General features: G+C 41.9%; 1 protein-coding gene across 4 annotated transcripts in view; it reads left to right on the forward strand.

Annotated features, from left to right (window-relative positions):
• Nucleotides 1–426: 426 nt before the first annotated feature.
• The window catches only part of GRIA3 (glutamate ionotropic receptor AMPA type subunit 3), a 146081-nt gene continuing 130648 nt past the window's right edge, over nucleotides 427–15859 (forward strand). For 2 of the 4 annotated variants that reach the window (XM_071569624.1, XM_071569623.1), the window contains exons 1-2: nucleotides 427–699; nucleotides 1518–1676. In XM_071569624.1, the coding sequence (XP_071425725.1) occupies nucleotides 609–699; nucleotides 1518–1676 (250 nt within the window). In that variant the 5' untranslated portion in view covers nucleotides 427–608. The remainder of the gene's footprint in view (nucleotides 700–1517; nucleotides 1677–15859) is intronic. The other 2 variants (XR_011699060.1, XM_071569622.1) reach the window with 1 other exon arrangement.

Genomic DNA, 15859 nt, shown 5'->3' on the forward strand with positions numbered 1-15859 from the left:
CGGCTCGGCTCCCGCCCCTCCTTCCCTTCCTCGCTCCCTCCCCCGCCCGCCCACAGGCGCACGCACCGCACTCACACACGCTCACACACTCACACACAGCGAGGCGATGCAGCTTTAAAGGGGCACTGCAGCCCGGGGGCCGCCCCACGCGAGGCCGGTGCGCTCCCGCAGCCCCGAGCGCGGAGCCGCGGCCGGGAGACGCCGGGGCTGGGCGGGCGGGCCGAGCGGAGCTGCTGCCTCCCCCCGCACGCCAAGTTTGATCGATAACCCCCTCCCGGCCCGGGCGGAGCAGCCTCGCCGGCTCCGCTACCCACCATCTTTGGGGGAAGTCCCTGCGCTGGGGGGGGGCTGCTGGAGACGGGGGGAGAAAGGCAATCTCGCAGCCAATGAGCCCTGCCAGGCTGGGGTGAAGACGAGAGCAGAGGGATTTGGGGAAGGAAAGAATAAAAAAAAAAAAAAAAGAAGAAGGGAAGAAAGGAGGGGGACCATCCTCCCCACCACCTCCGCCAGCATCGCCACCACCACTGACGCGGCTCCGAGTCTCCAGTTGCGCCCATGCCTGTGCCGCCAGTTTCGGTTTAGGGGCTGAACCGCAGGGGCTGAAGAAAATGGGGCAGAGCGCGCCCCGGACCCTCCTGCTGCTGCTGGCGGGGCTGCTGGGGGAGGCTCTGGCGGGGTTCCCCAACACCATCAGTATAGGTAAGCGCCCGCCGCGGCACCGCGACCCGCGCCTTCCCCGTCAGCTGGGGGGAAGTTGTGTGGAGGGGAGCGGGGGACGAGCCCGGGAGGCGCCGGGAAGGAGCCAGCCCTGCTCGGGTTCCTTCCCTTTGCTGGTGCCCGAGGGCTGCGCTGGCGGGCGGCTGCGAGCGGCGCCGGGCTCCCGCTCCCCTGCGAGCGGCGGGGATCGGGTCCGCACTCTGCGGAACCGTGCCCTGGAGCAACGCATCCCGTGGAGCACATCATGTGGGAGAGTCACGGCGTGAATCTGTAGCGACGTGCCCTAAACCCAGGGCTGAGCAAGCCGTGAGGCTGAGGGCAGCGAGTGAAGCGGGGGCTGTTCCCTGCCGTCCCTCGGAGCATCCTTTCGCTCGGCCGTGCTATCGCTCCACCAGACCGTGAAACCGCACGTTTGCCACGCCGCCGTGTCCTCGCACATAACTCCACAGTGACGATATTTCGGTAGTCTGGAGATGATTTAGGAGCCGCGGTTCCCCAAGTTAGACTTTTAAATCTCTCTGTGGGCATCTGTGTGGAAGTGGCCTGGTTTTCAAGGCACACCTGCAGCTCCCAGCGACTCCCATTGCTCGGGGGGTACCTGGATGTGATGGCTTTAAAAGCCTAACTTTGACTTGGAATATGCATTTCATGTAGGTGCTCTGTCAGAGTTATGTGCTCAGGTTCAGCCTTCTGCTGTTCATTCTTTCCTGCAGTGTGCAGCATGCAAATGTAACTTACTGCCACTGCTTCTCCTCAAAATTAATTCTGAAATACCTTTTCCTTTTTTTTTTCCATCCTAGGTGGACTTTTCATGAGGAACACTGTTCAGGAGCACAGTGCTTTTCGGTTTGCTGTGCAGTTATACAACACAAACCAAAATACCACAGAAAAGCCCTTCCATTTGAACTATCATGTAGATCACTTGGACTCTTCCAACAGTTTTTCAGTGACAAATGCTTGTAAGTAAATACATGGTTTTAAAAATATATTTCTTTGTTATCCATCCTTACATTCAGTTTCTCCCTGGTAGCCTAGAGTTCTCAGTCATGCAGTATAGTGCAACAAATGTGTGCAGTGTCTTGAGGTTTAGTACATTTGCAGCATTATATGGTTGAATAATACCTTAGGAAAAGTTGTCTCACCAGTTCTTTTCACCCCTTTAGTTTTGTTTTCCTGAAAAACAACCCTGTTGTTGGTGTAGCAATGCTGTGTAGCTGCGATCAGTGAATTGCGCTGAAGTAAGATCCCGTTTCTGTTGAGGCTACAACCTAGGTGTGTGAAAAGGCATAATTTGCCAATAATACTATGTAGGAAAAAGTCAGAAACAACTGTTTACAAGTGACCTTGAGGGGATAAAGCTGCAGGGGCTTATTTGCCTCCTCTGCCCTGAAATACGGAGTTGTTTTCTTACCATGAAAGTCCAGTGAAAAGCTGAGGAGATTGTAAACTGACAAATACCATTAGAGCTGAGGGGAGAGAAAATGGAATCAGAACGCTTGTTGTTATGTGAAATAGCTCTGCACAAGCAGTGCATATGTATAATTTGAGCTTTTATTAACAGAAGATGCTAAACAGAACTTTGAATATTGCTAATGTGATGTTAAAATGCGAAATCTCTTTCAGAAAGACATGTGCGTGTTCTGCATTTTAAAAAGCATTCCTTTACCAATAGTAGTTCCTGGATATTTGTTTTACTGATGTCTCCAAATTCAGTTCTATACAATCTTTATTGTGAATCTTTGAAAATGAAAGGAGTTCTCTTGCAAGGTAGTTAAGGCACTTTGCAATGTACAGATTTATGTCTGTATATGATCTAAAGGACCTCTGAATGCAACATACTAACTTTGTGTTATGAACAGGTTTCCTCTCACAGTAGGCAGGTTTATATTCACCGTATAAAATGTTCAAAGACGAAGAAGCATTATACTGAAACAATGAAGTACTGGAGTACAGAAAACTGGTACCTTTAGGTTTAAAACAATTTCATGTTTTGAATATATTCTTTGGTTTTTTTCTTTTTTCTTTTTCTTTTGTTGGAGGTAGAATAGTTCTTATATTCCTGTCCCACTGTATAATCTGAGAAAGTTGATAGTTAGAAAATATGTAATTAGGAAATATTTGCACAAATTTTGGATTGATATTCTAACATATCCCCCATGTGACTGCTTCGTGCTAGTGCAGCACTACACTTTTCAAAGGGCTTTGAATTAGGACCCTTACAACTTTTGCAGGGGGGTTAATTACATAGTATTCAATAAAAATATTTGGTCAAGTAAAAAAAATAGTAAATAAAAGCATGTCTCTACTTAGCATCTTATTTTACTAATCCTATCCGGCCTCAACAGCTCTTACAACAAACATCAGACTATTAATCCTTAATCAGTGTAATCCCTTCAAGAGGCTGTATCTCAAGCACACTTTCCTAAATATCAATTATATGGATTTAAACTAAATACATTGAACTGCTTAGGTGATTAATTACTGTCTTTTAAAAGTTCTACCAGCACTTCTTTACAGATCCCACCAAGACTAGTGAACCACACACTTGTTTAGGGGCAGCCAGTATATTTAGTCAGTGTCCTACTCATCTTCTGACATATAATGATTTTTATCATTGCTATGGTGTCAAAGCTATGGTGATTTTTAGGAAGGTGAGATGGTTTTCTGTAGTGTAGGGCTGCATGTTCCAACACTCATACTACCAGTGTAGTAAAACTGGGAAAACTTAAAACTCTGGAGAAACTGTAGACTAGAGAATATGAACCTACAGTAACCTATTTAAAAGTAGATGTGAAAAAAGAAATACAAGAAAGACAATGAAAAGGTGACCTTGTCCATAGCTATGTCAACCATCTCATAATACTGTTGATAGGAAAAGAATAGAGTCCAAGTCACCAGTCATATGTTTCAGAAGCTCAAAATATTTTTAAAAAATAGCAGAACAGTTGCTCTTTGAATCTGGAAGCAATTGTCTTTGAAAGTCAGAACACTCATGTATCAATGCATGAGGAGGAACTCATAGCTCCTCCACTACCTGGTTCACATCCCAGCCTAAGTACCTCTAATCACATCCTCCTTCCTAGTGGAGTGGCAGATAATTTTAGGGTGTTCCCACATCCATGAAGGAATTCTTTCCACAATATTTTTACTTCACATAGAGATAAGCATATATTGTCTCCAGTGCTGTCACACAACCTCTGATCAGTATTTGCAATTGGCAGGAATCCATAGGAGAGAAACCTGCAGTGACTGCCTGCCCCCACTGGAGAGGCAGACGGGCTGACTGTGGTGGGATAGGTACAGGAACTGGAGAAATTGGAGAAGGTAGCATGTGTAGCTTGAGCCTAGTGCCTGTATCCATAAAATAACACTTTTCATTCTCCTTTGCTTTGAAGTATGTGATAGTGACTGTAGTAACTGTTCATGAGTGTGGGAATTGAGGGGGGCTCTGCCCAGGAAAGACTTATGTTTTTAATGTACAGCTGCACATCCCTCTTGATGCAATCTGGTGCATTCCGGAGGCAAGAGAAAAAAAACACCTCTTCTGAAGTATTCTCATGAGCCAGAGAAAAAATGCCCACCTCTGGTATGGCTGATTTGGCAATATCCCAACATGGGAACAAACTTGTTTAGAAGCAAAGAAAATTCCTGCCCTAAGCCCCTCCCTCTCATTCCTTTGTCAGTTAAATGATGCATAATCTGATTTATGTACGTGTATTCCTTGCTTTACTGCTAGCACTGAGCCCTTCTCTGTATATTTAATTTACACACATTCATACAGTATTCATCCACACTATTTATCTCCCCACTTATTTATTTAGCTGTATGATATCTTAACAGAGAACAAATGCAAACACAGATGAAAATTCCTGTGTATTTAAAGGTGAATTGAAGTTTATCAGTTGGCTCCAGGGATATTATTACATCTTTTAAAATATGCAGCTTTTTGCTATCAGAAGAAACAGAAAGGAAGTTAACTTGACCTATGAATGTATAAAATCAAAATCATGTTCAGTTTTCTTTAAAAATGCTCATGTAGGGACTGAGCTGGCATTTTAAAAATAATGTGAATCTAACAATTCAAATATATAATTTCATCACTGAATCAACATCTTTCATGCTTTTCTTATAACCTCTGCTGCAGGATGTTGGTATTAGTGTTGAATTGTGTGTGTATAGTTCTGTAGATCATATTCCCTAGAAATAGCCCACGTATGTCGTTCTGCTCTGCACTTGTAGTGCACTATACCAACACTGCTCCAGCCTCTGCAGTGTCAGCTCATTAGCACACAGATCTCATATTCCCTCTCTGCACTGTCATTGCAAAAAATTGCTGTTGTACACCTTTACAGCCGACAAATGTGCACTTGCGTTATGTACAATTTTCAAGAAATATTTAGAAAAGTAAACTCAACCTTCTTCATTGTCTCCATGGAATTTCTCAAAAGAAAGCATTAGTTTTCATTAAAATCTGTTGATCATGTAATGATAGTGGTGGGATGTGTGCGGATGAACAGGGGCTGTGATTGCACAATCTAATTAATCTACAGGCAGATTTCATCTTTCAGCTAAACCTACCCTATCAGCTGCAAATTCTTGTCCCATTAGTTATTCTGAGTTTATTTTAATATATCTGTGAAATCAGAAGGCTTTTTGTATTTTACAAAATATTGATGTGCAGTGGGTTTTTTTTTTTTTCACAAGCTCTCATTCTTCAAGAGATAAAAAAGAGGGAAGACACAAAGACATGCTAACCCTAAGTTGCTAAAATCGTGTAAGGGATTGTATGGGCCATTCCTGAAGGGGTCTGATTTCAGACTTTCTTAGGAAAATAGACTTTAGCATCCTTGAAGTCCTTGTGTTTAATCTTTAAAATTCGACTTGGAAGATTTTAATGGAAAAAGTGCCTGTTCATTGTTGTGAGAATGTTGCAGAAAATGATACCTCAGGACTGGTAGCAGCCAATTTTCCCAGTTTAACTGTACTGCTGCCTTTCCCAAGGCCCAGGTGTCTGTATGTACACGCTCTCAGGCTCACTCACTCACACACAGGACCACATGCGCACATGTGCGTTTTCTTTAGGTGCTGTTCAGCACTTCTTTTAGCCAGTGGGCAGATAATTTGCTTCCCTTGCATCTGTGTGCTCTTTGGCCAGCTGGCAAAGGACACTGATGCTGCAAGTGGTCAGCTCCCTTCTGCCAAAAGCAGTAGCATGTGTCTCTGAGAGTCCTGCCAAGTCTGGGCCATGCATGGGTGGTTTTGCATAGCGTAGATGCCTCACTCTCCCACCATGGATGCCCTCTGGTTTCTCCAGCATTCTGTGGTAAAACACCTGGAAATGTGGTTTCTGCACAACTCTACTCATTATAGATCACTACAAATGCTTTTTACGATGCAGAAGGGGCTCAAGTATCGTATGTGACTGCTGTATGACAGCATCAGGTGGCTTCAGTTGAGGGGTCAGAGCTTTTGCAGTATTGGGCCTAGGTCGAAAGGTGTGTTCCAACTTCAGTTGGAAGTTTCCACTTCATGGCAGAGCAGATGATTTGTCATTAAGCTGAATATGATCTCAGTTTTAACTGAAGGAACCCTACAACTTTCAACTATGTTTTATTATTTTTTTAATTAGTTTTGCAATAAGCTGACTCTCTTTCCTCCTCTGCTGCATACGTAGCATTGATGTACTGTTTAGGTGTTTGGGTTTCATTAAAGTCACACTGTAGAGATGGAAAAAATGTGTTTTATGGATGGACACTTTTGAGAAACTCTGAATTCAGCAAGTGAATGAAGAGTAAAGCATGTTGAAGAGCACCATTTACTTTTCTAGTTTCAGAAAGATTTTGTACAGATGCAGATGTGAAATTGTTCATTTTTCTTATATAGCACTGGGCCTGCAGCACCCATAGGGCTGTTAGGATGGGTTGGAGAGCTACTGATTAACTAGGCATTCCAATAAAATGTGTAACAGCTGTGGTTTGTCTCTGGGAGGAAATGGAGATGCCATGATGGGAAACAAGCCTGTGACAGAAGCTTTTAACAACAACAGAAAAACCCCACAGTTTTGTTGAAGGCTGACTTGGGAGCTTGTCCAAGAGGCACAGAAACAGTGGGTTTCTTTCCTCTGGGTTCGCTGTGTTCAGTGTCTGGGAGGTGGGAGGCCATCCTACTGCAAGTGGAGGACTGTTATGCAAGAAGGTGTGAAATGAGGCAGCTGATGTATTTTCAGTGATTCTTTATTGTCACAAACCATCAATTTAACATTTTCCATTTAAAGTACATATTTTGTCATTACCAATTTTGGAATGCTAATTTTAATTTAGTAGGCATCCTTAAAATGTTTTAGACTATGTTATTTTTAAAACAGCAACAGGTTTTTTTTCATAGTTCATTTCAAACCAAGCCAACCCATATAATTGAAAACCTGTGTTCATTTATTTGGAGAAAGGTGTTTATGTGAATTTGTATTTGCACTGAAGTTGCAGCCTGAGAGCTGTACTTTCTGTGCTGCTGGAGAGTAGAGGTCACTGGAAGGCCATGACCCCCTTTCTAAGGAGGCTCATGAGGCAGCCAAAAGCTCTGTACCTATTGTCATGAGGTTTGCTATGTGGGAGCTTGTGCTTCCACTGGAACAATGAGGTGTTCTAAAAATAGAAATATAGCAATGATTGATCTAGATTAAACCACTTCCTGTGGAACTGTGATGATCACTGCAGTGAAGCAATTTCCAGGTTTCATATGTGGATATTTCCTTCCTCTAAATATGTATGTGTTGTATTTCCCATCAGAGTCAGGGGCTTTCCTGGGTTGTATCACCTGCTTTATATTATTTGTTGATCTTCGGAGTGTTAGGTGTCTTAGAAACCTCAAACTTGAAATCATCTTGGAGTTTTTCATGTGTAGTCATCTGATGAGAACTCTAGAGTAGACTCCTCTATCAGGCTGTTTGTAGTTATTGCAATGTGTACCCTTAGAACTACCCCAGCCTCACAGTACGTGCTCTGGCCTGACTGTATGGGGGACTTTGGAGATATTTCTGTATCACCAAAAATGCAGAGTTCATTTATCAGTGTGTAGCTATATGTGAAGTATTCAGAGGCAATACGTGCCTTTTCAGTAGATCTTACAAAGATGTAACTGTTAGTGATAAAACATAAATATACACAGAGCAGGAGAGAAACAGGTGATAAGGTTTCTGTGTAAAGGGGAAGAGTGAACGTAGGAATGCGTTGTCAGTGGATTCATTCCTGCGTATCCTCGTTGTGTCTGAGGCTCTAGATCTGTTTTATCATCTTAACTGTTTCTCAAAGAGCAAGTGGCAATGTGCAGCCCTGACACAAACACCACACAGGAGGCAGAGGTGCCCTTGTGTGTGAGGATCGGTCTGCAGGGGCACAGTGCTGTGTGTAACTTGCCCAGGCACTTGTGAAAACAGTGAATTGCTCTCCTGGAATTGGATAATAGCTCAGGTGAGCACTCTTCTGCTGGAATGGAGAGTTCTATCTGGTCACTTGTATGTAATTATTTTGCCAGACTGTTTGGACATTTCAGATGTACTGAAAGTATTTTTGCTTGGTTTGTTCAAGTGCTATTTACATGTTCACTTTCAGAACACTTATAGTTTAGGGGATTGCCTTTGGATGCTTGGTCTTGCCCTTGTGCTGTATTTGTTGGAGTTTATTCAAATGTGATGTTTGAAATTCTGATCAAGAATTTTAAAAAATGCAGGACTGTGTGGGGACTTCAGTTTTGAGACCTTTTTAATAAGAGGACTGTCTGTAAAATTATATGTATAGGTATCTGGGAAAGGTACCGCTCTTTGATGGTCTCTCTTACTTAATTTTGTGTATACTTCATAATTTTTACACATCTTTCTCCTGGGCTGATGGGTGTAATGGTGTTTGCTGATTTCACCATTGTCAGTTTTGCAAACATCAAGTGTTTGGGTCTGGCCTATGTGGTAAAGGAACTGAATGTGGGAAATTGTGGACTCTTCTGGTGGCTCGTAGCATGATTTGGAGTAAGTTGATTTGTTCTTTTTGGTAGTGCAGGTTTGCTATCCCTTGTACAAGGGTGGTACAATTTACCTGTATCTGACAGGTATTGCAGGGTGTTTTCAGTGAAAAACATGTAGTTTTGGCTAATAGCACCTTCTTCCATCTACTGATCACTTTGTCCTTTTCCTAAAAAAACCCACAACTAACCAACCAAACAAAAAACCCAAACAAAAAGAAAAACCCAAACAAAGAAAAAAAAACCCAAAAAACAAACCCAAAAACAACCCACAACCAACCAACCAAAAACAAAAAGAAAAAATCCCCACCAAAATCCAGGCTACTTTTCATCCTATTGCAAAATGAATTGAAATTAGCACTTACAAATTTGCTGTCTATGCTGGAAGAAGACATACATTCCCACTGATGAACCTGGGAGAACATGTGTCTCAGCTGTACTGCAAGCCAATCTATCTCTTGGCAAAGGAGGAGTTTTCAGCTCTTTACCTGAAATAAGTAAAGCTGTTGGAGAGAAAACAAGTTTAATATTGCAAATTTCTTTGTCTCCTACACACCCTGGGTCTTTATTATGAGTATGGTCCATAGTTCAACAGCCCAGAGTGTGCCCAATTCTTACCTACCTGATCCCACACTCAAACTGCTTATTTGAGTGATGGGAGGAAGAACCATCTTTACTAGAAGTGCTGCTGTCTGTTGATTTCTCCCTGTGAGATCTGGCAAATGTGCTGTAATCAGTATCTCCCAGCTGCCAGCTTTTCTGAGAGAGGTGCAGCAGTGCGTTTCAGGGGTTGCTGCCTCCCATGATTTCTTTGTCTCATTTCCATTTCAGAGATCTTAGCCCACGATAGGCGCTGCCGCCCGCTTAGTGAACATGGATCAGGTCTTGCGAATCACTGGGTTGCTACATCATGACACACATCTTGATTTGTCTTTGTGCCCTGCTGTGTGTGTTAAATTTCTTAAAACTTCCTGATGGTTGTCATTGATGTTGTTGTTTGTGTTTTTCTTCTGTGGAAGAGGTGCAGGGGGGAAGATGGTTTGGGGAGAAATAAAGTAAACTAAAAATAAACGGCAGAGGAACTGAACTTCACACCAATCTATGAGATTCATAGTGAAGACATTTTATTACACATAGCACATGGTTTATATAGTGTTAGGACTACAGCTTATTGGCTAAAAGAGTTACACACCACCATGCTAGAAACTTCAATTGGTTAAAACCTATCTCTCACAAGTCCCATGTTTATATTATTTCATCCTGGCTATTTTCGTGCACCTGCAGAGTCCTGTGAATTCCTACTCAGTGAATTCTTGGGGAGTAACCCTCCTCCCTACCAGCCAGAAGCAGCTGAGCTCTTTGCTGCTTCTGGCTGATAGCTAAGTCTCACAGGGCTTTCAGTAGATCTGAATTGCTTGCTTTTGATTTTACTGTAATAACAGAGAAATAGTAATTATTAAGTGTTTTCAGGTAATGAACATTCCATAGCCTCTCTGCAGGAGAGACGCTGATTTTTACCAATTACAGAGGTTTCGTCTTCTTAGACATTACCAATTTTGTCTCCAAGTTTGAATTCTAATGAAGTCTGCTGGTCAGAAAACTGAAGTTCACGTGCATTCTTTTTTTCCCAGTAGTTAGATGAGAGCTAATTAGCGTCTATTGATTGGCAAAGGACTGACCCAGAGTCTAACCCTGCATTGAATCAAAACTGTTAGGGGGATTCTAAATTGTCTAGCAAGTTTAATGTACTCACCCATCTTTCTCCAAAGTGTTTGTGCAGTGGTCAGGTAGCATCTCCACAGTGGCTTCACTACCATTGTGGAATATGTAAAAAGTAGTTGGACTTAAGGAAATGCTGAATGAGCAGGCAGCATAATATCAGCTATCCAACTCTGATTTTTTTTAAAACATTGCTTTTTGTGCTTATTTGCTTAGGACTTCTTGATGAATAGAAAATAATGCTAAAGAGAAAAAATGTACATGGTCATATTGTGCCAGCTAATGCTATTTCTTTCCTATTTCAGCCATGTCAGCAGAGTGATTCTCATAACTAATGGTAGTTTTTATATATTTGTATTTAATGTCTCAGCCAGCTCAGACCAAGTTCCTCTATGGAACCATTATCCCTCTGCTGTTCTGTGTATCCCAGAAACTAATTGTATATCCCAGAACATCATCATTGGAAATGATGGGACCTGTGTGACTTGCTAATCTTTCATTTCAGATGTAGTTCCAAAAAGGTTTTAAGAATTAGATTGGGATCAAGCAGAAAATTAGAGAATTATAAATAAAAGATTTTTTAATAGTTTCAGATTAAAAAAAAAAACCAAACAAAACAAACAACTTGGTTTCAATTGAAGCCAAATGTTTTGTTTTAGAAATTATGATTTCTGTTTTGTACATTTTTTTCTTGACTGAAACATTTTAGTGAAGTCTGAGTTAGCAAGATGTTTCTGCAGCCATGAATCTGCCTTTTTTAGTGTAAAAGCACCTGTTCTGTCCAATTTTTATAATGACATATAGATGATGGATGTGAAAATAAAATTGTGTGTGGTTTGGAAGAAGCTGTCTGCTTTTTTTCAGGGTACATAGTTCAAGCTGTTTGTGATGGATTTTATGGATAGATGATTTTTGTCAGTTAAGTATGTATAGCGTGTCTTTCCACACCATCTACAGGCAACTTACTTTATTACCTGAAGAGGCAGTGAGATAAGCCTAAAATTGATCAAAATGAGACCAGTTAAACCTCCTGAAGTTTTCCACTACTCCAGTTGGGCACTGCTGGTGTGGAAGATGCTTGAAGCATGCATCACATGCAGAGTGTGGGAAAGGTAGCAAAGGTTTCTGCAGCTGCCATGTCCTGTTTCCAAAACGTGTGTTCATTTGTGTCAATGTCCTTTTCTACCAGGCCCTTTGTTCTGTGTGACACAAAACAAAATTGCAAGCTGTGATACTTAGTTATGTATATCCGCAATGACCACTGGGACCTAAATGTTTTAATGCTTCGTTGTTCTACCCTAAGAGAAAGAAAAGAAGCCTCTTTATATCTCATAGATAAAGAGGGGCAGTCAAGATACATAATGGGATCTTCCTCTGATGTGATTTATACCAGGGTAAATTTGGAGTAGCTGTTTGAAGGAGTGAAGTCAGTAAATGCTAAAAGCAGGGTAGTCCCTCCTGACTTTAAGCCTCTGGATAAATAGAGGATGTGGGTCCAGGACAGCCACTGGATTCTTCAAGAGAGACTCCAAACATCTTTATCAGTAGTGTACCTCTCCTCCAGGACTGCGTAGGTTGTGCAGACTCTTGACTTCAGCAAATAACTGAATACACCCTTGTGTTGCATTGCACATATTTCCTCTTAGAACTTTGGGAAGTTTAGCAAAATGATCACGTTCAGCGGTAATAAGTGTCCCTTTATAAATGATTCTGGGTATCTCAGAAGTATCTGTAATAGACTGTGTAGAGCAGAATCTGCCAAGGAAAGATTTTGTTTTTCAATTGAAACAAAATAGTGTAAATCAAATAGTCTCCAGTGGAAAATGCTGACCTTGCTTTTAGCAGAAGGCACTTATACCATCTCTACTTTCAAATTTCCTTTTTTTTTTTTTTTACCCTTTCCCTCCTACTTGTTTATTCTTTTTGGTTTGTTGAATTTTGGATTTTTTGGTTTGGTTTGGGTTTGGTTGTTTGGTTTTAGTTTGGGTTTTGGTTTTGTTTTGTTTTGTAGCTGTGAAGCTTTCACTACTTTTCTCTGCATAAGTTTATGGATTTTGCAATTCTTTTAGAAATAGAGGCCGTGACATTGAAGACCATAGACTGTTCTGTGAAGTTTAACTCATTGTGTCTCTTAGATGCTTTCATGAATAGCGATAATCTTGACTGAAAAACGTGACACCTTTTCCTGAGTTGCTCTAGATTTAATTCAAGAACAGATCTCTGGCAAAACAGGGTCTTTTGGCTGAAGCATAAAGCTAACATTTTAAATTATTTTCGTCTGTAAAAACACCCTGTTGTTTTTCATAAATAGGGAACCTATTGTGAGTAGTGATGCTGCTAACTTCTGCATCCTGGTCAGGTTCCAGCTTGGATCAACATCAACATAAATCAGTTACTCTCCTGGAAGCTTTATTCAGATAAATTATCTGCACTTCCTGTCTTAAATTCTTATTGTGTTGTTCTGCAGTGCTAGCCCCTGTTTCACATAAGATGCATTTGAGATTTGAAGCAATCTCTGCATATGCTGGAGGATACAATTTGATATTAAAGTATATTTTCCTTGTGGGCTTTTCTGAAAAGATTCTGTGCTATCTTGGTACTGTCTGGAGATTCTCAGCATTAATAAGAATTGTTTTGTTAATTGACTCCAGAATCTGCTGCTCTGGAATTGTGTGCCTTAATCAAGATCTCCATGTGAATTTAAAAATGGCATCTTTCTGGACAAAATTCTACTTTGTACTATGTGGTCTCTAAAACTGCTTATATCAGCCCAGTGTATTTCTAGTTCATGTTGGGTTGATTTCAGTCTATTGCAACATTCTCTGTAAGGAGATTAAAATCGGAATCGGTTATTAATTGTGTTTTGCAGAAGCCTGGGTGAAGCTGTGTATGAAATATGAATCTGTCATTGCTGTTTCTCAGAAATTCAGCTCTCTAATTCAGTGTGTGTGGAGTAGACTTACTCAAAAATTATCTGAAAATTCCAAAGGCAGGAGACCTTCTTCTGCAAAATGGGTGTGGGAAGGGCAGTAGCAGTTTGAGTCTCCCCTGCTGTCCTGCCTGCCTCATCCCTGGATGAAAGATGCTATAGAAGTGTAAAGCATTAAGATCAAAACTCCTGGATAATCAGGACTGTGACTTTGTTCTGCATGACAGAGAAGGGCCTGTGGTTCAGACACTGCTGCCTGCCTGCTCCACTGAGCCTGCCAGCCAGAGGGTCAATTAGTGCCAACTGCAGGAGTGTGGCTCTGGTACAAAGGCCTGCATGCACTTAGAACTGTTCATTTAAGCTCTCACTATGGACTTCAGCTGAATAACAGTGTGTGCTGCCACCTATTCATTTACCTGAAATTGAGAGACTTTATTTTACCAGTTTAGTCATCCTCCTACCCAGTTTGAGTGTTTTTCTGTGACTGAGTCCAGCTCTAAATCTCCAAGAGAAGTGTATTGGGTTGTGCTGTGATGATTACAGTTAAAGTGTGTAGAGATTTATTGCTAATATAGAATAAAAAGTAGTAACTTTAAAATATTGATGATCAAAGCAATAAAGATGTGCAGCTTGATAAATTCACCCATTCTTAAAAGCTGGCTTTTCTTTATAAATATCCTGCAGACAATTTGACAATATAATCAAGGCTTTCCAAACAGCCACAGCCTGCCTCATTTCTCAGAGGTGTAGAGGCACCAACTGAGTTGTGAACTTCTCTGTTTGTCCACTGGTAAGTGTTCTCTTTTCGAAGAGATTGGTGCCATCAGTCTTTTCACTGTTGGTGGTTGGTTGAGAAACATCCCACTGCAGTGCTGGGGTGGTGTGGCTGGGCGTGCTGGTTGTCATTCACATTAAACTAGCAATAAGCTTGTAAATTGGATAATGCTACAACTTGAAAATTATTTTAATTACCAGGATATAAATTTTCTGAGTAACAAGATTTAAGACTGAAAAATGATTGTTTGCGGCTGTAGGTGGAAAAATGTGACTTTAGAAACTTGGTCCAGCAGTGGTTTGGTTACTTGGGTGTGCACACATATGCTGTTGGTTCTTGCCAGTACCCTGTTCAGAGGGCTTGGGCATTTCTGCAGAGCTCATCTAATTCTTTGTAGCATTGTAATCTGTGTGAAGGAGCTGAGGTGATGGCCTTGGCTCCCATTCATGGTATCCACAGAAGAGAATTACTGCAGTCCGGTGGTGTATTGAGCTCTCTGCAGTGATGGCTCATGGAAGCACAGATCCTGCCTGGAAGCCAAGGAGTGCCAACCTCTAGGTCCTTGCCAGGACTGATTAGTCTTCTGTTTTCCCTAGAGCACACACCAGTCATCTTGAAATTCCTAACCAGTGAAATTAGGTAGAAAACCTAAGGATAATTCCCTGCAGTTAGGAGATTTTCCTGCAGGAGCAGGAGGTATGTGCAGCATCTTGGGTCCAGTGACCCACCAGTCTGCAGGTTCTCATGCTGGGCAGCAGAGGTATTGCAGTGCAAGCCCCCAGCCTGGCCAGGGTGCCACGGGGAGAGAGAAAATCTCTAAGGCTACAGCAATTGGATCTTTTTCACTTCAGGGCTTTGGAAGCTTTCTTTGGGATCTGTACTCCGCAGAGATGTGGGTTTTTCCCTTTAGTCAGCTGTCTTTATTCTTTTTTCTCTGTTCTCTGTTCTCGCCTTGCTTTGATAGATAGGAGCAGATAGAGCATAATTAATTAAAAAAAAGAGCTATTTCACTTCCCAAAGACAGCGAACAGGCCTGTGAATGGTGCCTTCTGTTCCCCGTCTGCCCGTGTTCACCTCGCACCCAGCAGCCTCAGCCTTAGTCTCATTCACACCGAGCTGTTAGGTTTGTTTCACTCTCAAAAACTCCTTTGAGAGTGGGCAAGTTTCACACTGAAGGAGTTGAAGATCCCAAACTTGCTCACGTTTCCTCGTAAGCAACATTAGTCACTACCCAGGGTAGGTTTGCTCGGCTCACTGGAACTTTCTCTGAGTTTGGTTTGACTTTTGAGGTATTTTCCAGTCTTTGAGATGGTGTGAGTTTCCTGCAAGGCTGGAAGTGCTGTAGCACTGGAGGGATACTTGAGCTTTCAGTGGAGCCTGTATGTAAATACAGGAACTGTGTGAATGGAAAACCAGTGAAATTCATCAGCATTTCTTCAGTTTCTTGAAGCCTGCCATGCCTTTTGCACTGATATGAGACTTCTGCAGCTCCCAGTGATGAACCCCCTAAAACAAATGACTGAGATTAGTAGTATTTATAGATAACCACAGAGATCATTCATCCCTCTCAAGCTGTTTATTTTTGGGCAGCCCAGTGAAACTGATGAAATTGCCAGTTGTCTGAAATGCTGCTCCAGTTGTTTGAATGAACGGTATTGATTACAGTTACAGGACTATTCATCTCAGACTGGCACACATACAATACATGG

This window comes from Pithys albifrons, chromosome 14, assembly GCF_047495875.1.
Source record: "Pithys albifrons albifrons isolate INPA30051 chromosome 14, PitAlb_v1, whole genome shotgun sequence".
NCBI classification, from domain to species: Eukaryota; Metazoa; Chordata; class Aves; order Passeriformes; family Thamnophilidae; genus Pithys; species Pithys albifrons.